This window comes from Antennarius striatus, chromosome 2 (genome assembly GCF_040054535.1).
Source record: "Antennarius striatus isolate MH-2024 chromosome 2, ASM4005453v1, whole genome shotgun sequence".
NCBI classification, from domain to species: domain Eukaryota; kingdom Metazoa; phylum Chordata; class Actinopteri; order Lophiiformes; family Antennariidae; genus Antennarius; species Antennarius striatus.
In genome coordinates this window covers 20,290,378-20,316,782 of record NC_090777.1, presented here as the reverse complement: position 1 = coordinate 20,316,782, position 26,405 = coordinate 20,290,378, and the positions used below count along the sequence as shown (strand labels likewise).

The 26,405-nt window shown below is 39.5% G+C and overlaps 2 protein-coding genes across 6 annotated transcripts; both read left to right on the top strand.

Annotated features, from left to right (window-relative positions):
* The first annotated feature begins 1,348 nt into the window (after positions 1-1,348).
* Positions 1,349-6,617, top strand: tmem9 (transmembrane protein 9). Of its 5 annotated transcripts, none has more exons than XM_068338351.1 (6): positions 1,349-1,369; positions 1,477-1,690; positions 4,579-4,670; positions 4,752-4,860; positions 5,138-5,269; positions 5,355-6,617. In XM_068338351.1, exons 2-6 carry the CDS (start codon positions 1,598-1,600, stop codon positions 5,493-5,495), a joined length of 567 nt encoding a protein of 188 aa, XP_068194452.1. In that variant the 5' UTR covers positions 1,349-1,369; positions 1,477-1,597; the 3' UTR covers positions 5,496-6,617. The 5 variants fall into 5 exon arrangements, with proteins under 5 accessions (XP_068194452.1, XP_068194471.1, XP_068194481.1 ...); XM_068338370.1 differs by having other exon boundaries at positions 1,359-1,369; positions 1,558-1,690; XM_068338380.1 differs by having other exon boundaries at positions 1,361-1,369; positions 1,566-1,690.
* A 975-nt stretch (positions 6,618-7,592) lies between these two features.
* LOC137602603 (dihydropyridine-sensitive L-type skeletal muscle calcium channel subunit alpha-1-like) lies at positions 7,593-26,004 on the top strand. The gene is made up of 45 exons (XM_068325476.1): positions 7,593-8,014; positions 9,318-9,423; positions 11,426-11,565; positions 11,729-11,862; positions 11,977-12,129; positions 12,230-12,435; positions 12,525-12,628; positions 12,721-12,866; positions 12,943-13,021; positions 13,117-13,277; positions 13,377-13,602; positions 13,694-13,901; positions 14,022-14,142; positions 14,446-14,560; positions 14,647-14,746; positions 14,833-14,902; positions 15,309-15,441; positions 15,534-15,663; positions 15,749-15,808; positions 15,930-16,036; positions 16,156-16,243; positions 16,581-16,688; positions 16,807-16,859; positions 16,945-17,091; positions 17,354-17,555; positions 17,628-17,786; positions 18,119-18,229; positions 18,310-18,393; positions 19,036-19,083; positions 19,755-19,781; positions 19,909-20,034; positions 20,118-20,183; positions 20,308-20,399; positions 20,480-20,639; positions 21,684-21,811; positions 21,908-22,004; positions 22,155-22,257; positions 22,519-22,620; positions 22,715-22,848; positions 23,100-23,225; positions 23,393-23,601; positions 23,685-23,749; positions 23,992-24,038; positions 24,123-24,197; positions 24,605-26,004. Exons 1-45 carry the CDS (start codon positions 7,830-7,832, stop codon positions 24,878-24,880), a joined length of 5,517 nt encoding a protein of 1,838 aa, XP_068181577.1. The 5' UTR covers positions 7,593-7,829; the 3' UTR covers positions 24,881-26,004.
* The last annotated feature ends 401 nt before the right edge of the window (positions 26,005-26,405 follow it).

Sequence of the window (26,405 nt, the reverse complement as noted above, 5' to 3'; positions counted from 1 at the left end):
AGAGAAATAAACATCTTCTTACTTGATCTCTGTGACCCAGGCTGAAGTGATTCTGCACGGCTGATTTCACAAGCCTTGATTTCTATAGGGTTTTGTGTTTTTATAGATGAGAAAGTAGAATTACCAAGAAACAGGAGTACTGATTGGGTCAAGATGGGGCTGATTGTGACTGATGAGTCTAAAAATCCTGGTCACTGAGTAATATAGAATATCAATATTTAAACATAAAAATCATGGTCTTTTAACATATTTTTTAATATCAGGTACACAAGCAGAATCAGCAAGTAAACACGTGTAACAGTGGCTGCTATTTCAGAAAGTCTGTACAATCTGAAAGTGCAGCAGACAAACTGTTTCTTGTCATTGTGACGTCGCTGTATGACACTTTAACATGATTTCTGTCACGTATTCAAGGGGGCTTTTCATTATATCCTGTGTGTACAACAGAGGAGGAAAGTATTATGGCTTTCTCACTTCCAAATTACTGCACAACAGTATTTAAAGGAAACAGACTTCTGAAAGCAGGAAACAATTAAGGCAAACTGGATGAAGCCCAATCTTTGTCATGGTTCGGTGTGGCGGTGCTGGGGGGTGTGGCGGTGCTGGGGGGTGTGGCAGGTAGAAAGGCCAAACCTGTGGGTGGAGCCTCGGCTCCACACCTGTTGGTCCTCTCCACACCTCACGCTCATCACCACGCCCGTTGCTGGTCTTCTCACCTGAACTCGATTGGTGTAATCACCACGAGGCTTCTTAAGCCAGGTTGTGTCTGAGCTCTTTGCCGGTTTGTTTCTAAAGGTTGGTTCTGATGTCCTGTCCTGAAGTTTTTGTTCCTGCCTTGTTTCTTTCTCTGTTTTTGTTTGCATTCTTGCCTGTGTTTTGAGTTTAAGTTTATTATTAAAATCATGAAGTGGTGCCCATGGAGTCCTGCATTTGGGTCCATACCCCTCCCTGTGTGACAATATTTTGCAATACAGAAGTGGTAGAATACAGCTTTATAAAAAAGGAGGCCCCAGTGTAAACCGGACAACAATGGATTAGACCGTTCGCTTCCACATGATGAAGTGACTCATTCTTATATCAATGATACCTTAGAGACAAATGCTGAACAAAACATTATCATTATTTTGTGTGTTAGTTTGTTTGCAACAGATGTTTGTATAAACCAACAGTAAAACTAATCAAGATTGAATTATCGGGCCCGACAATAGGCCAACTAGTTTTCATTCAAAACTGCTTTTAACACTCTTATCAGTAGTTCGAACTTTGATTTGTGGCGTGTGACTGACAAGTGTAGTTCCGCGGCTCCGACCACTAGGTGGCAGTGTCGCGACATCTAGTCTCGCGGAACAAGGAAGTGAAGTGTTAACAGGTAGCTAACAGCGATAATTACGTCGTGAATGCACGGTAAAAACAAGACCTCTGCGATTAAGACGTTAGTGAATTTATTGTGACACGGCTTACTTTGTTTTATCATAGGTTTGTGGTCGAGGTACTTGTTTCGGAGGTCTTTCTGTCTGCTAGCTAGCTGACCTGTTCCAGCCGCTTGTGTGTTGTCAGCGTTGCAGGTGCTTCTGTAGGTCGTCTCATCTGCTGCAACATGACGTCTATCAGAGGAATATCCTGGAGCTGTGTGGTCGCTGTGGTGGTCAGTTTGTTTCTCCTGGATGGTTTTGGCATCGCACAGGCAAAGGTAAAATATTCAACTCTTCACGATAGTTACATCTTTTCTGAGACATACAGTGTTTACATTCATAAACTTAATTTTTGAATAATATGTTCTGTTTCCCGTTAGTAGTGTTGATAAGCTTGTTGATGGTCACTCACTATCGTTAGCATTACTAGAGTATTTTACATTGAGCTGCGTTTTGCCTAAAATGCTAAGAAGAACGTGTTGTAATTTTCTCTGTAATCTGATAAGAACTGATAGGCTATAATAAATACCTTTGCACTACTAAAATATTTATATTTGTGTGTATATATATATATATAGTATTGTATATATATTTTATATATATTTGTAGCCTGTACTGTGTTTTAAGTAAAACTGATCGAGCAGTGTGTCCATTTTGTAATTTCCGTCTTTGGTTTTGGAATCTTAGCTTGGATCATTTTGTAAGGTCAAAGTGAGTGAAAGCTTTGTAGTAACCAAACAATGATTTTTTTTAAAAGTACTGTACCATAAAGGGAAGGTTGATTTTATCAACAATTAAAAAAGGAATGCAACAGAATTCATGACCTGTGAAAAGTTTCTGTAAATGATTGGTTGAATCTGAACGAATTACTGTTTGACAGGTGTTTCTTTGGAGTACAGCTATCTTTCTATTCTATTTATTCGGTTTATTTCTTTCTTTCCAGACATGTTATTACAGCAGACTTCACCTTCATCACTTTTGCAACATCAACAAAAACCGAAAAAGGGAGGAAAAAAAAGGGTTGACGGGTAGAAGCCATTTGGCTTGTAAAATTCCCGTCCCCAGAATCAAAAACATCTGTCATTACAACACATTATCGACCAATTTCATACATTAAATGTAACATTTCACAGTAATATTTTACCACAGGCACAACATAATAGTCTTAAGATGTTAATCATCATTTATGTCAGAACTGTAACCTTGCAAAGTCAAGTTTTTAAAAGCCTTTGTAAAGGTAGAGTTCCTAGACTCCTAACTTTGTTGTCCAGTTTGTTCCAAAGTTTGACACCAGTAAAAGATAATGAAAATGTTTTTAATGTAGTTCTTGCTTTCTTCTGTGAAAATGCTATGTTTCCTCTCAGTTGATAAATAGATTTATTATTCTGAGTTTGTGCTAATATATTTAGTGTTTTATACATGAGTTGAGCAGTTCTATAGCTTGTGATGTCATGTGTTTTCAGTAGTTTAGATTTAATGAATAATTGATTTGTGTGAGCTATATAATGAGAATTTTTGATAATTCTTATGGCTCTTTTCTAGGTCAAAAATAGAAGTTGTCAACAACTTTTATATGTTTCCCCACTCCTCAGCGCAGTAGTTCAGATAAGGCAGAACTAATTCACAATGAATCATATAAAGCACCTTCTGATTTAATAGTTTTCCACAGTATGGACACACTTCTGGCTAGTTTCTTTTGCAATTGTCTTACATGAGGTTTCCAATTTAGCATCTCATCAATGATCTCTCCTAGCATTTTGTAATCTGCAACCCATTCAATATTTACTTCCTTCGCCTTGATATTTATCTTGTGTTTGCAGTTTTTTCCCCCAAATAATATACATTTAGTTTTTGTTAGATTCAATGATAGTTTGTTTATATCACCCACAATTGCAGCTCGGCCAATTTCTCATTTACTGTCTGGGCTAATTTGTATATATCCACTCCTTTGAATAGGATAGTTGTATTATTTGCATATAATTAGAATTAAAATAAAGTATAATTTTTAGAACCTTTGAAATTTTACACAAATCATTTATGTAAATTATAAACAATTTTGGACCCAACACTGACACCAGTGGTACCCCACACACAATGTCTAGTGTTTTTGATGTCCACATCCCAATGTGACATAATATGTAAGTAGCTCTTTATCCATTCTAGTACTATACCCCTAAATCAAAATCTGTCAAAAGCTTTTTTGAGGTCGATAAAGATTCTTACAGAGTACATCTTTTGATCTATGGCATCAGTGATGACTCCAATAGTTTCTGTTAGTGCTAATGCAGTGGAGTGATTCTTCTTGAAGCCGTACTGGCCGCTGCTAAGAAGATTATGCTTTCTTATGAATTTATCCAGTCTGCTATTAAACGGCTTCTCTAGAATTTTTGATAACTGGTAGTATTGAAACAGGTCTATAATTCATAAAAGAATTTCGATTCACCGTTCTTAAATATTGGTACAGCAATTTTCATTCTGTTAGGAAACACCCGAGTTTGAAATGACAGATTACATATGTGCGTCAGTGGGGCTGGTATTACTAGTATGTCCTTGATTAGTTTCCTATCAATTCCATTCACATCAGTAGAGGCTTTTGTAACGCACTGGCTGACCAGTTGTCTTATCTCTATGTCCTTCACTGGCACCAGAAACATTGAGTTAGGGCTTTTTCCTCCATTGTTATGAAAATAATCCCAGTGCAAGTGTGAGACAGGAATGTTATCTGCCAGCTCAGGCCCGACACACACAAAGAATTCATTGAATTTATTAGAAACCTCATCCAGGTCCTTTAATTCCATATGTTTAATATTAAATTATTCCTGATAGGATGATTTGGCCTTATTTTGTTTTACGAAATTGTTCACTGTGTCCCATAGCTTTTTGGTCTAATTCTTATTTTCTGCTAGGAGATTACTATAGTATTCTTTCTCACAAGTTGTTATTGTAGCATTTAATGTATTTCTATATTTTTTATATCTTCTGCTTGTTCTGTTCCTTGCCTAATAATTTTTTTGTATAATATATTCTTTTTTCGACAGGCATTTATCAGTGACTTAGTCACTCAGTCATCTTAGTTTACATGATGAGTCTTCATGCAACTCTGTTGTGTTACTATGAATGAAAAGACTTGGACCCATTTTGACACAGATATTCTTGACAATTATAGAACTTCGAAGATGTTCGTTGTAAGTGCATCTGCCCTCCGTACAGAAACATCTCCGGCCACATATATAACAGAAACTTCTCCCAGAAGGATTGGTAAGAAACTTGCAGTTTTCAGTCATGATTTACACATGATATTGTGCCGAAATGTCTAAAACACAAGTACTTGTTTTCCAGTAACTGCCTCCATGTCGTGGAGCCCATGCCAGTGCCCGGCAGTGATGTTGAAGCTTACTGCCTGTTGTGTGAGTGCAAATACGAGGAACGCAGCAGCAACACCATTAAGGTACCGCTGGCTTTCTCGTCTGGTCAACCTCTCTCGCTTGAAACACATTTGTCAAGATGACAACCTGAATCATTTAAAACGTTTATTGTTTGTTATAAAGAGGAGAATTTTTCAGGGGACTGTGTTTTTACATCTGTGTATGATTAAAACTTCACATGTGCATCTGTAGGGACACATCATGAAAGAAATTTAAAACTCTTTCATATCAAAGGCTGAAAGGCAGTCATGCTAGAATTTTTGAATGTTTTTCTGAATTGGTTTTTATTGTATTTACCAGGTAACCATCATCATTTACTTGTCTGTCGTGGGAGCACTGCTGCTCTACATGCTTTTTCTGTTACTGGTGGATCCTCTTATTCGCAAACATGACACGTATACCCAACCGCTGCACAATGAGGAAGACTCTGAGGTAGCCTTTTTTTAACCTTTTTCTTTTTTTTATTTAATCACAATTGAAGGCCTTGAATTTAATGTTTTATTGTGTTCATTTTCAGGAGATGCGCCCACAAGTCGACCCCAACCAGGCCAGAGGGAACACAGTCCTGGAACGAGTTGAGGGAGCGCAGCAGCGGTGGAAGAAGCAGGTCCAGGAGCAACGCAAGACTGTTTTTGATCGCCACAAGATGCTTAGTTAAACCCTACATCTGACCTTAAGCCAGCTTTAGAGTAGGTACTTCCTCGAGCTCAGAGGTCTTATGCTGTCACCAGCTGCACTTTCACTAACCTCTTCATTTCTGCTGTATGCTGCACCTTTCTGGAAACGTATTTATGCCTTCACTAACAATTTTTAAACTTTCTCATAGCGAGCAGATTTTTTTCCCATCCATTCTGTGTAAGATTTAAGGACATTAAATGCATGTTTTCACACTCTTAACTGCAAGAAATAATTTCAGCAAATTACAATGCAACAGATTTTGAATATCTTGATAAAGTAAAACTGTTAGCAGCATCATTTTTTGTCGGTTAATGAAATGGATTGCAGTACAAATATTATTTATGAATGTTGATTATATTATTTAATTGAAATATTCACATACTTTATGAATTTGTATGGTAAACTGTTAAATTACTTGGGCATGATTAGTATGACTTTGACTCTTGGAGTAAGTAGTGGGTGGTAAATCATAGGCTTTGGTAATTTTATAGCATTTATTTACCTGCCCAAAATGTGCCTTTTTATTTTTCTCTCATTGTGTGCATCGGTGAGTGTTAACACCAGAGAAAAACTTGGATCTTACTGCATCATCTATGTGAAACATAGATGATCAATGTGAAACATAGATGATACAGTAAGGTCTAGTTTGAGCTTACTAGCTAAACCTTTTTGTAAAAGTTTTTTTGAGATGCATCATATATTTGTGTTTGCATTTTGTTTGATATTTATACTTAGAAAAGGAGAGCAGGGCATGCATTAGAGCTTTAAAGTTACCCTCAGTCAAATCAAATCTGTCACTTTAAAATTTCACATCAAATCAGTAAATCTGCTGATCATGGGGTTGATTATGTCACGGTCACTGAATTTCCCATTTTATCATATTATTGATAATTGAGGAATTATGAATACAACAATGACACATGCACAGTCTTAACTACTGAAATTATATTCATCTGTACTGTTTGTTTTATCATATATTTTTATTGATTGAAATATAATTTAAAATCTTTGGTATTATTGTTTTGTATATATATTTATTTCCATTTTAACTGTGGTATTATACTGGTTTGCACTGGCTTGATATGAAATGATAATAAAAATACCCTAAGTGCAAGAATTTATTTTTCGTTTCACTTGTTACACGTGCTGCAGAAGGCGTTGCGACTCTGTCAGCACTAGGGGGCGCCAGAAGACACTATGTGAACCCTGTGATTCAAAAAAAACATTTTTAATGAACAGAGATATGATATTTGGCTAAAAAGTCTTAAACTGTCACAATCTTATTTTATCTAGATTGTCTACATTAATGTAGTAAGACTGGCAGTAATCCAGCATCCAGTTATGCTGTGATATAAACACTTTGTTATAGTTTACAATCCCATAATTAATGTCTGTCTTCGTATTTTAAACATTAGTTCATAAATTACATGTTGAAGTTCTTCATTCAGGTCTATGACATCAGGCAGTTTCATGGAAACATTTTAACACCCAATTAAAATTCATGATTGCTGTGTAAACCTTTAATAAATTGTTTTATAACAGATAGATAGGGGTAAATTTGGATAAATGGGTGTTTTACTGTATATTATGTTTACAGCTGAATATGGGTGTTATAAATCAAGAACCACATCAATCAGCCGGAATTCTTACACCAAATAACTTTAATGAGTGAGACCCGACACAACAGACCTATTGGAATTTGTCCCTGCAAGCGATATCTTCACCTGTACAGTATCAACAGAACACTAACTCACTCGTCTGTCATTTCCCTCCTCTCTGCCGGCTATATTTTACAGTTTAGTGTAACCTAACAGTCAGTGTCCAGTATCTGTTGTGAAGGGAGGGGGTCGGTTCAGGGGACCTAGATGTGCTTTTCCGCTCCTGCAAAACCCCTCTAACTGTGTCCATGCTGCCCCTCCCGGCCCCACTTACTCCCATGGTCCCCACCCAGCCCCCACCTTCTTAACCATCCCCAAGCATGGCCAGTCAGTGGTTCACATACTAAATTTAAACTTGAGCAGGGCCAACTGCTCATCCAGCCTCTCTGGGATCCTGTTAATTTCCCTGCCAAGGGGATTTTTCTGTCAGTGGCCCTCAGAAGGAGAGGCCTGTGCCTCCTTGTGAGTGAGAATCAGAGGGAGAAGAGAAGACGGGGCACAGGGTGGTGGAGAGACACAGACACAGGATCGACACAACTTGGATCCCAGAGAGGGCCCTCATAACAGGGAGCCATTCACTGCCTCCTTTTGGGATTATACAGTGAGAGGATACATTTCTGGAGAACTTGGTGGCTGACTCAGGTGGACGTTTCAAAATGGCGGCTAATGCAGAGGCGGCCAAGCCGGTCATCATGAACGAAGAGGAGCTGAAGAGGAAGCAGAGGGAGAAGCTGAAGAAGCTTCAGGCTACGGGGGGAAACCCTCGACCAGCGAGGTCCCTCTTCCTCTTCACTCTTAAAAATCCCTTCCGCAAGGCCTGCATCAACATTGTGGAGTGGAAGTATCCTTTTGGATTTTTAGGCGCACCTTCAACATTCTTTTGAAATCACAACCCTTTATTCACTTCATGAAGAGACGGCATAAAAAACTTATCCTAAATCTTATATTATCTTAAACATATTTTGGCCTTAAATGAAAGATATGCCTGGTCCTGAAGAGAGGCCTCTAAGTAGGCCCTGACTGACTGATGCAGACAGTGGGTGTCTGCAGGCCAGTGAATTATCATGTAGCTCACCTGTGGTAAGTACAGCCAGGCAAAGACCCCTTTAAATCTGTGTTAAGGCTCTGCCTGAAGTGTTAAGACTTTTATTTTACATCTGGCAGTCTGGTGTGAAAGTCAAAGTTGAGGCCATCATGCTTTCCCCCTTAGGTTTACATCCAGGATATAGAAGCAAATAATATTGCTCCTCATTACTGTCCTGACATTCAAGTAGAAGCAGACTGGAGGCTTGATGCTTAAAAACAGAGCAGACTGCTGAGTGATGGTATGGGCCCTTATAGGGGAGGGGGGTTCCTGGATAATATGTATTTCACATTCAAAATAGAATCCACTCATCACATATTTCCAGTAACTACACCACATTGACATTATTAGTGAGCTGGGTTGTGAATGTAAATGTTGCTATTGTTATTATGATTATTATTATTATTACTATTATTGTAATAATTTTTTCAAACAGTATCTGGGAGTGTCTCCATATGATCAGCCATACCATCACACTTTAATCACATTGCTGTGTGATTTTATAGCAATCGCCACTGCCGTCGTATTTAGAGCAAAATTGCAGACTGAACAACTCTTGTTTCTGTACTTTTGAAAAAAAAAAATCTTATCACTGCCCACATTGCATCTGGCATAATGTCCAAATATTTTCTCTTTCTTCTGTGAGTAAACGGTTCATGTTCTTGGGCCTGTGCAGCTGTCAGCTGGCATCACAGGGAGGCATGACGCTAACCTGGCAGGAGAATGCTCTGAGAGCGCCCCCTATGGATAAGAATGAAGCATCACAGCAGACAAGATTACGTGCTGTGAGGCTGTGCTGTCAGGGATGATGTTTCAAGCAGTATTTAGAGACATTAACCAACGTTTATTTACAGTAATTTGATTTATTACATAAGCTCCATAGAAAATTGCCCAGACAAAGCAATCGATTATTCGATCTAATGGTTTTATTCGCAAGATATGACTTTAATAACTCAGATACAATTATTAATAAATATTACAGGTAAATATATTCTTCGTTTTGGCATAGTGGGGACTTTACCACTCCTTAAATGTTATTTTCCTGAGTCTCCTCATCCAGAACTTTTGAGATCATCATCTTATTGACCATCTTTGCAAACTGTGTTGCTTTGGCCGTGTTCCTGCCCATGCCTGAAGAAGACAGTAACAACACCAATGCAAGCTTGGTGAGTCTGAGTGTGAACACACACACACACACACACACACGCACGCACGCACGCACGCACGCACGCACGGACACACACACACACACACACACACACTTTTATGGATGCTTGACTTCAACAGGAGCCAGTTATTGATTTTATTTCTCTGTCATACTAAATATAAAAAAACATACATTTACTCATGGCCTTTTGTTTCTGAAGGATATTTCACTCTAACTAGACACTGATCACAGCCTTGTTTAACAAATTAAAGTGACTGCTTTGAGCCAGCCAAGTCAAAAACGTTACAGCTAAGTAGTTTATTTGATCAAGTCACTTTTAAATGCCTCCAGACTGAACTCACTCCTTTCTTTGGAGTCCTGTCTGTTCCTGCATGAAGCTGAAATGGGTTTTTGTGTGTTTTTTATGACTTCATGCTGAGGTTCATAAATACAACCATTTAAAATGATCTGTGTTCAGCTTTTTCTTAATAATAATGGAAGCATTTATTGATCTGCTCATAGAAACTGACAGCAGATCCACAGTTCCTTTTGTTAAAGTAGCGTAGTACTGACAGGTGTTGATGTGATTACAGGAGTTGTTATATTTTAAACTGATCTTGGTGTCTTTACATTGCTGTATAACTCAGGGATAGAACAATACGACCCGGGGATGAGCAGAGTGTATGCGTGATGTTTTGCACTATAGATAAACTGCTCATTGTGAGAGAGCCGATATGCTGATCGCTGTTTCTGCTGACATTCATCTCCAGTAGGTAGATATCAGCTTCTTTCCACCATTCAGTCAAGATATGCACACAACAGTAGGTTAAAGCTGTTACTCCTTCTGTTACACAACCGACTGACCCATGCAAGTCAGACCTCTGGGTCTGAAACTGACCCTGTTTCTATCCATAATTGTCATACTTCTTTCTTAGCTATTCCTCCGAGATGAGCTATGTAAGAAGAGCCAACAGGCTTAAGTGAGGCGAAGTAGGTCAATGCCCTGACAGCATTACTCCAGTGATGCAGGTGGATTCAGGAGAGTCCACAGGTGTTGCCTCAAACAGGCACATTTATACTCATACAGTCATAAATCATGACACTTTGTAACCCTTATACTCCACATTTGTCTCATCTAAATTATGCTTCTTGATTTTCCATGTATATTATTGCTGATTAGCCGTGCAGTGGTGCAGTGGGTAACACTGTTTCACAGCAAGTTCTCCTCCTTCTGTGTGGAGTTTGAATTTTCTCCTTGTGTCTATGTGGGGGTTGTCCAGCTTCCTCCTGCCACTACAGACATGCAGCGTACATGAATTAGTGACCAAATGACACACAGGCAAAGTTCTGAATGAGGAGACTCAGGAAAACAACATATAAGGAGTGGTAAAGTCCCCACTATGCCAAAAGGAAGAATGTATTCACCTGTAATATTTATTAATAATTGCATCTGAGTTATCATATTCATATCTTGTGAATAAAATAACTAGATTGAACAATCAATTGATTTGTTTGAGCGACTTTCTATAGAGCTAAAGTAATAAATCAAATTAAATATGAGTATGAGTGTGATTGGATGTTTTTCTTTCATCTAGTGCTATGAGCTGGTAATTTGTACCCTATCCCCAAAAAAGGCCCTAAAAGTGCTCAAGCGAATTTTAATGGTAAACTAGATGGGACTTGGACAGATCATAACAAGAATGGTATGTCCAAGTTGTACCCTACTTTTACCCTGGGCCATCCAAGAAAGGGTCAGACCCCACTTCAACCCTACAGATGATTAGCAGTTTCAGAAAATCACTGAATGTGTTTTGTATAAATTTTGTTGATTAAGTCATTAATCACAATGTGACTCAGCGCCACCAGTCAGTTTAAATCTCATCAGATTGTATTTATTCCACAAGCTATCGATTTTATCTAATTCAGCAGCTATTGCTATTCCTGTTGGCTGCCCTTTAAAGTTCAATCATTCCGTATCATTAACTTCCTAAAATATCATTTTCTGTTCTTTGTGGCTACAGGAAAGCTTGGAATATATCTTTCTGATCATATTCACCTTGGAGTGCTTTTTGAAGATAGTGGCGTATGGATTTGTCTTTCACGAAGGGGCCTATTTACGGAACTGTTGGAACATATTGGACTTTGTTATCGTCTTCATGGGGTAAGATGAGCTTTGAGCTGCAGGTGGATATTTCCACCAGTGAAGGGTACAGCTTCTCTTCTGACACATCAAAACTGCATTGTCCTGCTGAATGTCCATATTGTGATGCTCATTATGAGTTTTTAAGCAGTCAGAGGTAATGTTTAATCATCTTCCCCTGCAGTCTTTTTACATTTGCATTGGATACCTTCAACAAGATAGCAGGTGTACCGTTGGAGAAGGGTGGGGGGTTTGACATGAAGGCATTGAGAGCCTTCAGAGTTCTGCGACCCTTACGTCTTGTCTCCGGAGTGCCCAGTGAGTGATTTTTCTGTCATCCAAAATCACTTCAGAATAATAATGTGATGAAGAAATTACTGCTTGTGAAGTTTTGTTCTGTTGTAATGTTTTGGTTTTGCTGTTCACATTCAGGCCTGCAGGTGGTAATGAACTCCATCCTAAAAGCTATGCTGCCCCTGCTGCATATCGCCCTGCTGGTCTTCTTACTGGTTACCATCTATGCCATCATGGGACTTGAGCTGTTTAAATGCAAAATGCACAAGACTTGCTATTACATTAACACAAGTAAGCACTGTGGACACTATCTTTCTGATTTTGCTACAATTTCAGGAAAACATCCCTGATTTTATGCTCAAAAGCTCCTCTCATTCTCTCGGACCAACAGATATCTACGCCACAGCAGAAGGCGAGCTGCCTGCACCCTGTGCTCAGGCTGGTAACGGACGTCGCTGCTTAACAAACGGCTCTGAGTGTCGACCAGGTTGGGAAGGTCCCAACAATGGCATCACCCACTTTGATAACATTGGTTTTGCCATGCTTACTGTCTACCAGTGTATCACCATGGAGGGATGGACCAAAGTGCTTTACTGGGTCAGTGACTGCTTGTCATTTTTTCAGTGCCGTTTTAGAGAAATTGTGCTCTCAACAAAGGATTTATTTTTGCCTACATTTCGATTTAGATAAACGATGCCATAGGAAATGAATGGCCCTGGCTGTATTTTGTTCCCCTCATTCTGTTGGGTTCCTTCTTTGTGCTCAATCTGGTTCTGGGTGTTCTCAGTGGGTAAGACTACTCTCTTCAGCCCCTCTCCTACACTTTGCCTCCAAATATGGAAAAAGTCAAATAAATCACGTGTTTTTACTCAATTCATTCAGAGAGTTTACCAAAGAGCGAGAGAAAGCCAGGTCACGTGGAGAGTTCCAGAAATTACGAGAGCGCCAGCAACTGGATGAAGACCTGCATGGCTACATGGAGTGGATCACTCATGCCGAAGTCTTGGATGCAGACAGAGAAGGCAAAGGTCAGTGCTGTAAACCGCCATAGAATCCATCCGTTGTAGAAATTCTGTTGAATTACAGCTGTTATTCCATTGACAGGACTCCTGCCTTTAACAAGTGATTCAGAGACAGACAGCTTATACGATCTTGAAGGCAAGAGTCGAATCGTCTATTACTAGTGAGTCTGCTGTGAATATGCACATGATTTCAAGCGTATGCAAACATATGTTTTATTGTTTTGTTCTTCTTTTTTTTCCTTTTTTTCCTTTTTAGCCGCCTGGCCCGTCGCTGGAATCGCTTCTTCAGGATGAAGTGTCTGATTTATGTGAAAACCAAGGCCTTTTACTGGATAGTGATGTTACTCGTCTTCCTCAATACCTTGACAATTGCAACAGAGTACCACCACCAGCCTGACTGGCTCACTTCCCTACAAGGTTGGTTGATATAAAAATATGTTTATGTATCTATTATAGTATTTGTTTTACATAAATTCCATGGCCTCCAGCTTAGTTGTTCTTCCTCTCTTCACACAGATGTGGCCAGTCGTGTTCTACTGGTTCTCTTCATCATAGAGATGTTTGTGAAGATGTATGCTCTGGGTCCTAGAGCGTATTTCATGTCTCTGTTCAACCGCTTTGACTTCTTCGTTGTGCTCTGTGGAATCCTGGAGATGATTATGTTTTCTGCAGGAGCCGTAGCCCCCCTGGGTTTCTCTGTTCTTAGGTGTATCCGCCTGCTGAGGGTCCTTAAAGTCACCAAGTAGGTTCTTCCCATAAGTGATCATGTTGGTCTATGTTAGCTTTGTAATTTCCTGTCATCTAACTCCTCTTGACGACCAACTGTTTTGCAGATATTGGACCTCTTTGAGTAATCTTGTGGCCTCTCTGCTCAACTCTGTGCGCTCCATCGCTTCCTTGCTCCTTCTTCTCTTCCTCTTCATCGTTATTTTCTCACTCTTGGGGATGCAAGTGTTTGGGGGGAAATTCAACTTTTCTGACACCAGACCCAGGAGAAGTAACTTTGACAACTTTCCTCAGGCCCTCATCAGTGTGTTTCAGGTGCGACTAGACAGACGAATTCATACAGAACTCCTTTCTCTGTGATTAATGTAAACCAAAATCTCCTCCATCCTTTCATCCTTAATTTTTCCTGCTGTTTGACTCATGATTAAATCTCAGATCCTAACAGGTGAGGACTGGACCACCATCATGTATAATGGCATCATGGCGTATGGAGGGCCTGTCTTTCCTGGCATCCTGGTTGCTGTCTACTTCATCATCCTTTTTGTCTGTGGAAATTGTATCCTTCACATGCAGTCGCAAAGTCATCTATGGCTAAACAGAACAGCTTGTAGAGTATTTGATTGTAAACCAAATAAGAGGTTTTAACCAGAGGATGGGTCTGGATGAAAAGTCAGGGTAATCACAAAAATCTGGAAATATGGTCTCAACCCAATAACTATCTGCACAAAACTTTCCTGTCTATGCAATGATTGTTATGAAATTTCATTTCACTCAATAAACATGCTCCAAAAATAACTAACAGATTTAAAAACGTAGCAATCATATAAAATTTTAAGAAGTTCCTGAACTTGCAAACCAGATATCCTTCTCAATGTCTTTTTGGCCATTGCCGTCGACAACCTGGCAGAGGCTGAAAGTCTGACTTCAGCTCAGAAAGAAAAGGCAGAGGAGAAGTTGAGGAGAAAGCTACTCAGGTGACTCAAATAATGCCAACATTTAAACCCAAAGGAGATGAACTCCTCCAGCCCCTCATACAACAACTGCTTCTGTTATCTAACAGATCCAAAATGCCTGACAAGACAGATGAGGAGAGGGAAAGGATTGCTAAGAAACTGGCAGAGCAGAGAGCCAAGACGGAAGGCATGCCCACCACAGCGAAGGTTGGTTTAGATTTTGGCGATAATATTAACTTGGTGTGATGTATAATTCACAAACATAAGTACCTATATTAACCTTTTTTTTCCAGCTCAAAATTGATGAGTTTGAGTCGAATGTAAATGAAGTGAAAGATCCTTTCCCGCCTAATGACTTCCCAGGTAACTCAAATGATTTCTTTAACTTCCTTTCTTACATCTCTGACTGAAACACACACAGTTTTATTAGAAGTAATGGATTACTGGAATTCATATCCATTGCACTGGCTCTTAACCAGCGCTGCTATCTTGGCAGGTCTTACAGTATAATTATAGTAACCCCATATTATTATTAGACTTATCTGATTCCCTGAGCCAAGTTTAAGCCGTATCTAAAGTTAGGCTCTATTCTCACTACTCTAGTGACTACCATATAAAGTCTGCAACGTGAATTATTGTAGCAAGATTTGTATAAATACATGAGTCAATTAATGTGTCATCTTCTTTTAGCATTTGTTGCACTACAACATGACTACTATCATTTATTACATGTACTGTATTATTGAACGTATTCTCATCCACATCATAGGTGATGATGAAGAAGTAGAGCCTGAAATCCCCATCAGTCCTCGTCCACGACCAATGGCCGACCTGCAGCTGAAAGAGGAGGCTGTCCCGTTGCCTGAAGCCAGCTCTTTTTTCATTTTTGGCCCTCAAAACAAGTATGAGTATACAGTAACACTGTCTCATGATAACACAACATTGACCTGACTGGCATCACTGATGGCTGTGTCTCTTATAATTACACATTCAGGTTCCGTAAACTATGCTACAAGATCATCAACGCATCGTCGTTCACCAACTTGATCCTTCTGTTTATCCTGCTGTCCTCCATCTCTCTGGCAGCTGAGGACCCCATCGACCCGAAGTCCTACAGAAACAAGGTGACCGTTTATATGATCACAACAATTTGGACATTAGCTGTTGAGCTAAAGACACATATAAGGATCATTTGTGCTTTTCCTGCAGATATTGGAAAAGGCTGACATTGTCTTCACAACTGTGTTCACTATTGAGATTGTACTGAAGGTAATGGATATTTTATCTTTTGCCTTATTTGACTTTGGCTTGCATTTTCGAAGTTAAGCTATCAGTAATAATAAATGATAATACGATATATATTCCTGGGTCTGATTTATCTGACTGACAGATGACAGTATACGGAGCATTCATGCATGAGGGCTCCTTCTGTCGTAACTCCTTCAACCTCCTGGATCTGCTAGTGGTTGGAGTCTCCCTACTTTCAATGGGAATGGAGTGAGTGAACATGTTTAAAATAACGTAAATGTTTTAATTATCTTAACTGCTTCAACTTAAAATTTAGTTATGCCAAGATGCATAGTTGAAGACATGTTTTTGGTTGTGCTTGTAAACAGATCCAGTGCTATTTCTGTGGTGAAGATTCTCAGGGTGCTGAGGGTGCTGAGGCCTCTCAGGGCCATCAACAGAGCCAAGGGCTTGAAGGTATGAAACACATGCAGTAATTGGTCCTTCAGTGATCAAATGGTGAATATATTAACTGACAATTGTTGCTAATAGCAAAAAATATTATAAAAACAATGTACTTTTGTGCAACTCTCAGTGCACTCAAGGATGCCTGAAGTAACACACAAAACTGACACTTGGTACAAAAAGTTAGTAATGTGACGAGATAAACACGATTAAAATAATTACATTTTCATGTTTCCAATTTCTTAATCTTGATACTAATTTCTAAATATAACTATTACGTAAGTAAAGATTTATTTAAAGGACAAATGACAAGTATTAATCACTGGTCATTGTGTGTCTTTGATGACAGCATGTGGTCCAGTGTGTGTTTGTGGCCATCAAAACCATCGGCAACATCGTCCTGGTCACAATGCTGCTGAATTTCATGTTTGCCTGCATTGGAGTTCAGCTCTTCAAGGTGAGCTTTTAACTAATGTTGTTGGCTCAGTATGTAACATGATTCCACCGCATCTCCAACTGAATATACTGCTAATGCATTAATTTATCATCAATCACCCCCCCCCACCCACCCCCAGGGTAAACTCTACAGCTGCACAGACCCCTCCAAAATGACTGAGGAGGAATGCCAGTAAGACGAACATCACTCACACACCAGGGATGGTCATTTCTGTGAGGCCGTCTCAGACTGACGGGCTCACTGTGTCTTTTGCCAGGGGATTCTTCTGGAAGCCAATGGAGAATTCTCTACAGGACACAGTTTTGGCTAAGAGAGAATGGCTCAATGGTGACTTCAACTTTGACAATGTGCTCTATGGCATGTTGGCTCTCTTCACTGTTTCCACCATTGAGGGCTGGCCAAAGTAAGCAAAACATAATTTTTATATTGATGAATTTTAATCCTATCTGTTTGATTGAGTTAAATACAGAACATCTTATTACGTGGATATAGATTTGGGAAGTAATTTCACTGCCCAGAGACAGAGATGGTTGTGGAAGTTATAAATCCTTTTTAATCTGATGATTTATTCATTTAATCTCTACAAATCAGCCACTGGCTCTGATACTTGATCACTTTCCTGCCAATTTCCCCTCCTCTCCAAATATCACTGTGTTTATGTCCAGATTGTTATACAGAGCCATTGATTCAGACCAAGAAGACATGGGTCCCGTTTTTAACAACCGTGTGGATGTATCCATCTTCTTCATCATCTACATTATCCTCATTGCTTTCTTCATGATGAACATCTTCGTGGGTTTTGTCATCGTCACTTTCCAGGAACAGGGAGAGGAAGAGTATAAGGATTGTGAGCTGGACAAGAACCAGGTAAGACCCGGACTCATGGTGCTAACCTAAAACATGGTACTCATTTAAAACACAGCTTGTGTCTCCCTGCAGCGCCAATGTGTGCAGTACGCCCTGAAGGCTCGTCCTTTGAGGTGCTACATCCCCAAAAACCCCTACCAGTACAGGATTTGGTACATTGTTACCTCTTGCTACTTTGAGTACCTCATGTTCTTCCTAATTATGCTCAACACCTTGTGTCTGGGAATGAAGGTATGCAAACTCAGGGCATGTTGTATCCTATTGAGAATGAATTGAGACTACTGTCGAGATCCAAAAAGAAGAGATCATTGTTTCTCACAGCGTTGTAATTATAATTATGAGAAAATGCACACCTTTATCTATTATATGAATATTATGATGAGTATTTGAGCTGATTAGAGAACATTACATCACACTACATTAGTAATTTTTGAAATACTGACCCTTTGATTGTACTTAAAGTTTTGATGATGGACCAAAGCTTCAACTAGTTCAACTCAAAAAATACTAAATGAATACCTTTCAAATGTTGATACTGAATATTCACATTCCCCTTATAACAGCACTGTAAGCAGTCGGAGTTTGTGACAGAGCTATCAGACATTCTGAACTTAATCTTCACCGTGCTCTTCACTGTGGAGATGATTCTCAAGCTCATGGCCTTCAAAGCGAAGGTAAAGACTCTAACCTTTGTTGTTCAGAAAGTCCTTTACTCCATCCTCGTGTTGCAGCAATTCTTCATCTCTTCATGCAGGGTTACTTCGGAGACCCGTGGAATGTCTTTGACTTCATTATCGTCATTGGTAGCGTTGTTGATGTCATCTTGAGTGAAGTTAATGTAAGTAAAAATAATTAAAAATCACGTTTGTTGCATTAATCCTAATGAAGTCTACAGATATCCGATTACTTCAGGTGATGTGTTTTTGACATTCCCAGTCAATAGTGAGATCTGAATTGAAGTGACTATATTTATATAATATAAATGTACAGTAATATATATGTAACATATATTTGATGCTCTGACCCAGAAGAACATACTCGTGGCCAAACAGCTGATTGATACTAGTTCACGGGATATGGTCAGTACTGTTGTTGGGAACCCCACCAACGCTCCTGCTCCAACACTCCAGAGCTTTAGGCAACCAACCACATTACCATTCACCAACCATTCATCATCCTACAAAATGCAGAACAATATATCAGCATTATTGTGATTTCTGTGTGTTGTTTGAGCACCTTTTAATAGGACAACATCAAGGATGGTTTTTAGTTATCTTATGTGGTAATGCTACACAAACTCACCGTCTTCTTTGGTCACTTTTCATTCTTGCACTGCACTTCCCTCTTTTTCATCCACAAACACAAGGCTGTTTCAAAAGCAATTTTTCTAAAGCCTGTTTCACGCCGTTCATCTTTTTGAAATCCCTTTCCATCCATCCGTCCCTACATTTCACCTCACTCATCTATCTATCCTCCACAGACTGCCCTGGCCTCCAGTGGAGGACTGTACTGTCTCCATGGCTGTGCTGTAAATATCTGATCTGCACCACACTGCACTGCTGCATGAGCCTTGCTGTGTGAGCACATCACTATGTTCTTTACTAAACTCTCTATGGTGCTGAACAACGTGACTCAAACTGCTGGAGGAGCATCTGTTTTTTTTTTGTCTGTCTAAATTTACAGAGCATATGTTAATATACTCAGAACTACAACTCAACTCAAAAAGTATTAGTGGGGGCTGGTTTAGCTGAAAATGTATAATAATAAATAATAAAACTTCTTCATATTGTTTGTTTTGCATGAATTACAAATTGCAGTTCTAGTTTTCAGTAACTAAGACCTGGGGGCTTTTAACTAATCAAAGGTGTAAAAATGTCTTTAATTTGAACCCTTTTGATGATAAATCCAACCTAATGAGTGATATATATATATATATATATATATATATATATATATATATATATATACACACACTGTATATATACTGTATATATACTGTATATATACTGTGTATATACTGTGTATATACTGTGTATATATATATATATACACACACACTGTATATATATTGTATATATACTGTATACATATATATATATATATACACACACACTGTATTTATATGCTATAACTGCTCTTAAATATAATATCTTTTGTATTTACACTTAATGCTATCATCTCTTCATCTGTTTTGTACAGGAGACAAATCCTATGCAAGAAATTGCGGTAAGACCAAGGTTTCCAACTCTTTAAAACAAATAACATAAACACCCTGCTTCTGTTAATGTTAGAAATAAAACATCTTTTATGTGTTTCTTACCTCTGGAACCCTCTGTTTTCTTGTCATATGCAGGACGATGAAAACGCATCAGTTTCCATCACATTCTTCCGACTCTTTCGTGTCATGCGTCTAGTCAAGCTGCTCAACCGTTCAGAGGGCATTCGTAACCTGCTGTGGACCTTCATCAAATCTTTCCAGGTCTATTATGCTGTTGTCATTTTTATTCTTTTCTCCACTATAAGCAGTCTTTAGATGAGCTGACCAGAGTGTTTTGTCTTTAGGCTCTTCCCCATGTGGCTCTGCTCATCGTGATGCTCTTCTTTATCTATGCTGTCATCGGGATGCAGGTAAAGTCAAAATCTATTTTCTGGAAGAAAACATCGGACACCTGTTTGGATGCTAATGTGTTTGTGAGTAAATGTTATTGAGACACCTTCCTGAGTTTGGTGTTTGAATTTATCAACCAATCAGATATTTGGAAAAATTGCCCTTGAAGATGGCACCCAAATCAATCGCAACAACAACTTCCAGACATTCCCCCAGGCTGTGCTCATGTTATTCCGGTGAGTCTCTGAACCAGGTTCATTGGCTGATAACTCACGTGTTGCAAAGACTGAGCAACATTCTCCTTCTATGTACCCAGATGTGCTACTGGAGAGGGTTGGCAGGAGATCATGATGGCCTCCATGTATGGCAAGAAGTGTGATCCCAAATCTGACGTCCAGCCAGCAGACCTGTACACCTGTGGGTCCAATTTTGCCGTTTTCTACTTCCTCAGCTTCTACTGTCTTTGTGCTTTCCTGGTGAGTAGCAGCAGAAAGCCAAATATTTGGTTTGGTTGGTTTACCCATTTTGTCTGATGTTAACAAGATTACTTGATGCATTTGCTTAAAACTTGTGAGGGTTGGACCTGTAGAACGAAAGAACCCATTACATATTGTAGAAGATCTGGACTAAGGGATGGATTCAGGAATGCTTTCTAGATTTTTTTGAATCATTGCATGATTTTTAGTACCATTTCTGTAAATTACACAAACTAGGTGATGGATTTATACTGAAACTGGGCGGTTCTTGTCCTACTGTGGAAACTATCCATCCATCCATCCATCCATCCATCCATTTCCTGCCACTGTATCCGCCGTAGCGGGTCACGGGGAGCTGGAGCCTATCCCAGCTGGCATAGAGCATGAGGCGGGGGACACTCCGGGCACGACGCCAGTGCACCGTGGAGCCACACACAAAGACAGACAAACACACACACACACACACTCACTCCTACGGGTAATTTGGGACCGGCCAATCAACCTGAAGCGCATGTTTTTGGAGGTGGGAGGAAGCAGGACAACCCGGATAGAACCCACGAAGACATGGGGAGAACATGCAAACTCCACACAGAGCGGGACTCGAACCCGGAACCGCCGTGTTGTGAGGCGACAGCGCTACCCACTGCGCCACCGTGCTGCCCACTGTGGAAACTAGTTAATTTTAATATGGATCTGGATAAATAGGTATAACTATTCTTCTTCTTACTTGCTTTAGCATTTCATGAACACAAGGACAGCCATGGGCATCTAGTGGTGAACAAGTGATGGAAAGAATTCAACAAATGGAACAGGAAATGCTGATTAATCTGAAGCAGTTGTTTTTCCTATGAAAAAACATTACTGACTAATCCAAGTAGTTCTGAATGTTTTCATGGTAAAATAATCTAAATGCAGATGTTGATAAATTGGAAACTAGTTTGGTGGGTGAAGGGATGCTTTGGAGGGAACAACTCTTAAAACAGCATTGTAAGATAAAAATATTTAATCAGTATATTAAGGGAGCTTTTGTCCTTCCTCCTTTAGATCCTAAACCTGTTTGTTGCTGTCATCATGGACAACTTTGACTATCTCACTCGTGATTGGTCTCTTCTTGGTCCACACCATTTGGATGAGTTCAAGAAGATCTGGGCTGAATACGACCCCGAGGCCACGTAAGCTTAAACACCACCCTTATGCTCAAATCCCATGGATTTTATTGGTTGCCAGTTGGCCATTTTATGAGTCTGAGAGATTCTCTGATCTCACAGCGGGAGAATTAAACATCTGGATGTGGTGACATTGCTGCGGCGCATCCAGCCTCCACTTGGCTTTGGGAAATTCTGTCCTCATCGTGCTGCATGCAAGGTACATTAACCTGTTGAGAGGCCATGGAGAGGATGTAAATTAAAGAAATATTCATAAATCAAAACGCTGATCTTTATTTGACAAGTTACAATTACAATAATGATTCATTATTTGACATTCTTGTAATCCTCCCCGGTGTCTTGTCTGCAGCGTTTGGTTGGTATGAACATGCCTCTCAACAGTGATGGCACGGTCACCTTCAATGCAACACTGTTCGCCCTGGTCAGGACGGCCCTCAAGATAAAAACAGAAGGTAATCAGTAATCAGTAGTTAAATGTAGTGGACCATAGCTCATGTAATATATATACATAAAGTATATGACTTTATATACAGAAAGTCATAAACTATATTATTTTGTATACAGTATATCAAGTCAAATAATCATCATTATCATCATCATCATCATCATCATCATTATCATCATCATCATCATCATCATCATCATCATTATTAGAAACAAATAATCATACATATGATTATTTGCATTGGACTGATAATTGATGTTTTGAGTAGGCAACTTTGAGAAGGCCAATGAGGAGCTGAGAGCCATTATAAAGCAAATCTGGAAGCGTACCAGTATGAAACTTTTGGACCAGGTCATCCCCCCTATAGGAGGTAAATCCACATAAACAGATTTGTTCATTTTTTCCTTATACTAAATAACTAAGTATCTCTCACTCTGACATCACTGCAACTTTTCTTTTTAAAGATGATGAGGTGACCGTAGGGAAATTCTACTCCACCTTCCTGCTTCAGGATCATTTCCGTAAGTTCTTGAAGCACCAGGAGGAGTATTATGGTTACCGGCCCGGTAAGAAGACCACTTCTGGCCCAGAAATTCAGGTGATCTTTCAATGTGGCATCAAAATTATAGGATGTTAAAAAAATGGAATTTATTGTACGATAAATAAAATCCTCTTGATTAGCAATAACAAGCATCTTTCAAAAGTGCACAAATGAATAAATTTAGCTCCAAAAAGTTTTTTCCCCTATAAATTCATGGTTTTCTCCTCCATAATTTTGCCACCCTTTTCTTCTCTCACCCACCTATATGCCTTTGTTCTCCATTTTCCACATTTTCTATGTTCTTCTAGGCGGGCCTGAGGAGTATTGAAGAGGAGTTGGCTCCACAGATGCACAGGACAATTTCAGGAGACCTGCAGAATGAGGAGGACATGGACAGAGCTATGGAGGAGGCTGGGGAGGAACACATCTACCATGTGAGAAACACTGGCTGCAGCATGAAATAACAGATTAATACAATTAGGGAATATATTTCCGAGTTTTGTGACATTTATTTTTCATTGAATTATTGTGATTGATCAGTAGGTTTAACTGTGTACATAAATATTTCTCACTGCATGTGGTTCTTGTTCTGTTTTTTTAGCGCACTCACGGCCTGTTTGGTAACCAGATAGAATCATTCTCAGCCGAGCCCGTTGGTGCACAGTCCCAACAGATGACCAACCAGCGGCCGCTGAAGTTCTCTGAGAGCCAACCTGACTCTCCACCCAGCTCGGCCGGCTTGGTGCCCACCTCTGAGTTTGACCCCACACCTGTACCGAAAAACAACACAAATAACAATGCCTTTGCGGAGTTAGTGCTAAACACACACATACTCACATGTGTATCAAGGACACATGATGACATGTGGGTAAAAATGTCTTTTTGTTTTACAGAATTTCATTTGAAAGAGAAGGCAGTCCTGAGGAATTTTACAATCCCAGTGAGGATGCAGAGCGAGGTGTGTCACTGAATCAACTTTTTGTGCACCATTCATACAGATAAATGTTTCACCTGACAAGCTGCCTCACATATAATGTGTTGGCGATGTAGCATTCAAGTTTATGGGGCATGTCCTGCTACTTCCTAGTGAAGATGAGCTGAAACATTTGATTCTAGATTAGCAAGTATTTTAATCAAATCTGAAAATAAATCAGAACCAGATTGATTTATCTTTTCTCTACATTTTCTTTATTCGTTCAGAAAACTTGCACGCCTGGAACTTCAGAGTGGGAACTGACAAAACACAGGTAATACTTTACTAAGTCATGCAGTGAACGTGGTGATCAATAGCTTGTATAAACAATGTATGGATGCATATATTATTTTTGCAGTTCCCTTTTGACCCTGACTATAGTGAGAGTCTGAGCCAGAGCTCCAGCACAGGAGCCGACCAGCTCATCCAGGAGGTAAGAAAGGACAGCTCTCTGACTGGGCAGCTCTTCTATTACATTTTAGTAAATTACCATCTCTATCATTAGCAGGAAATGTCCTGCTGCACCATCAGATCTTTCATACATCAGTGATGATAAACAAACCCTCTTTTCCTGCACCGAGCTCATTTCCTGGGCACAGATTAAGCAGCAACATTAATTTTTATAGGACTGTAGGGTCTACTCAGAAAAAAATATGGCAATCACAGTGATTAAAAACTAAACTAAATTTTAATGTGCAATGTATAAAAAAATATCACTTACAAATGATGTAACTCAAAATGTGCAGCAATAAAGCCTGATACAGTAGACCCTGTGGGTTTTCATTATGAAACCTTTGCAGACAGAATTGTTTCTGGTATTAATGACGTGTTTGTCTCCAGGCTCTAATGAAAGGTGGTCTGGGATCCCATGCGAGAGACCCTGGTTTTTTCTCTGAGATGGCTGAAGTAATGCATGCATCTGTGGATGATGTGGAGAGCGTGTCACTGAGCATCCCCCATGAGAAGAAGAAGCGTCCTGTCCCCGTCCCTCCTCGAGTTGCTGCCCCAGCGGCCCCGACAGCAGGGAATCCAGAGCCGGCTGTGAGGAGAAAGAGACGTCCGATCCCGTTGATCCCCTCCTTACAAGATCCAACTGAAGCCAACTCCAAAGTTTAGAGTTTGTGTTTCTAACATTATCTTGTCTCTTTTTTTTGACACGTACACTGGCTCCACCTCTCCTCACTTTACCGAATTTGTGGTCCCCGCCATGACAACCCACATCCACTAATCTGATTTGAGTCCTGAAGGTTTCATCGGATTTAATGTGATGTCATGTGTGGTTGAAGCTCTATCTGATGACAAAGAGGGTTTTTACCTTCAGATTTAATCAAACTAATAAAAACAGAAATCCATGGGAAACAGATTGACACACTTGTTTGTAATGATCGTTCAGGTCATCCATTCCATAAGTTACAGGACAATTGTGTGTGAGGGAGCTGAAAGTCTTACTAAAGCCGATCTAAGAGCGATAGAATGGTGATTGAGATGATGACTGAACATACGGAGATGACAGATGTCTTTATTGTGCTGCATCTCATCGAGGACAGTGGGAAAGGACTCCACTTTGAAGAGACAACAGAGTTTCTGTGCATCCAGGTCCAGAAACAATCAGTTAATGCAACGTTAAAAATGCATTTCTTTATTTGAAGACAAAGCAGTGTCTGTCTTATTACTGACGTTTACCGAGTTTTTTTGTGCCGGGTTTAAAGAGTAGACATCTATTTTTTTCTAATTTTGGACATATAGGTACATTAACTTAAATAATTATGCAGAAATGTATCTGTATTCAAGTGTCTCAGTTGAAATCATACTGTAGTCGAGTAGTGCATGTGATCTTTTATCACTTTAAGCCACTCAGTTACTACAAGATTTTTTTCCCATTCCCATAGTCATGTCTGGGAGCTGTGAACTGGGACATCCATAAGGTTTATTTATCTTCAGCATACCTGGAGTATGGTGGATTTATCTTCAATTTACCCAGGCTTAAAATACATTTCATTAAGAATTGCATGGGTATAATTTATTGCACTTGTTTCATGTTTTGTGCCTGAATGCAGAGACAGGCCTTTAACATTTATTTCTGATCACCCTGTTTTGCTGTCATTCTCACATTATGAGCAAGGTTTTGGAGATTAAGTGAACCTCTTACGTCTCCTTCACTTACAGTATGTGTGCCACTATGACTAACATTAAACTGGTGTTTTCACTGTGGCAAAAGAAATAAATCATCCCAATATTCATTTGTGGTAGTTTTCTTTCTGCAAACCAGTGAGGGATGCCTGACATCACACATCAATTAAGTGGGAAAATCCTTCACACAAAAGGCGTGATTTCTCCAGTAAATAAATCCAGATAGACAAGATCTCAAATGAGGCAACTGGTCTAACGGAGCCTTGATAAAAAATAAGGTTGGACGCTCCCCCCAGACCTAAGTGTGAAAACTGAGAGACCTCTAAAAATAGCATTGCCTAACTAAGCAAAGAATCCTCCTTATGGAATGGAAACCAATGAGTGACTTTCTGCATGGTGGGTTCAAATATAGGTAAATAAAAATAAAGTAAATGAAAAAAGTGATGCACAAAGCAAACAAACAGCACCGTGAATCAGAAATCAAATCGTCATCATACTAAGTTACATTAGT

Excerpts from the sequence above, each read along its gene's own strand:
- tmem9 (XM_068338341.1), top strand. The coding sequence starts at position 1,398 with ATGCACGGTAAAAACAAGACCTCTGCGATTAAGAC. Across the intron at positions 1,691-4,578 it reads TTGGCATCGCACAGGCAAAG|AACTTCGAAGATGTTCGTTG; the intron begins GTAAAATATTCA and ends TGACAATTATAG. Across the intron at positions 4,861-5,137 it reads GCAGCAGCAACACCATTAAG|GTAACCATCATCATTTACTT; the intron begins GTACCGCTGGCT and ends TGTATTTACCAG.
- LOC137602603 (XM_068325476.1), top strand. The coding sequence starts at position 7,830 with ATGGCGGCTAATGCAGAGGCGGCCAAGCCGGTCATCATGAACGAAGAG. Across the intron at positions 14,747-14,832 it reads GCATGCCCACCACAGCGAAG|CTCAAAATTGATGAGTTTGA; the intron begins GTTGGTTTAGAT and ends TTTTTTTTCCAG. Across the intron at positions 17,787-18,118 it reads CCTTGTGTCTGGGAATGAAG|CACTGTAAGCAGTCGGAGTT; the intron begins GTATGCAAACTC and ends CCCTTATAACAG.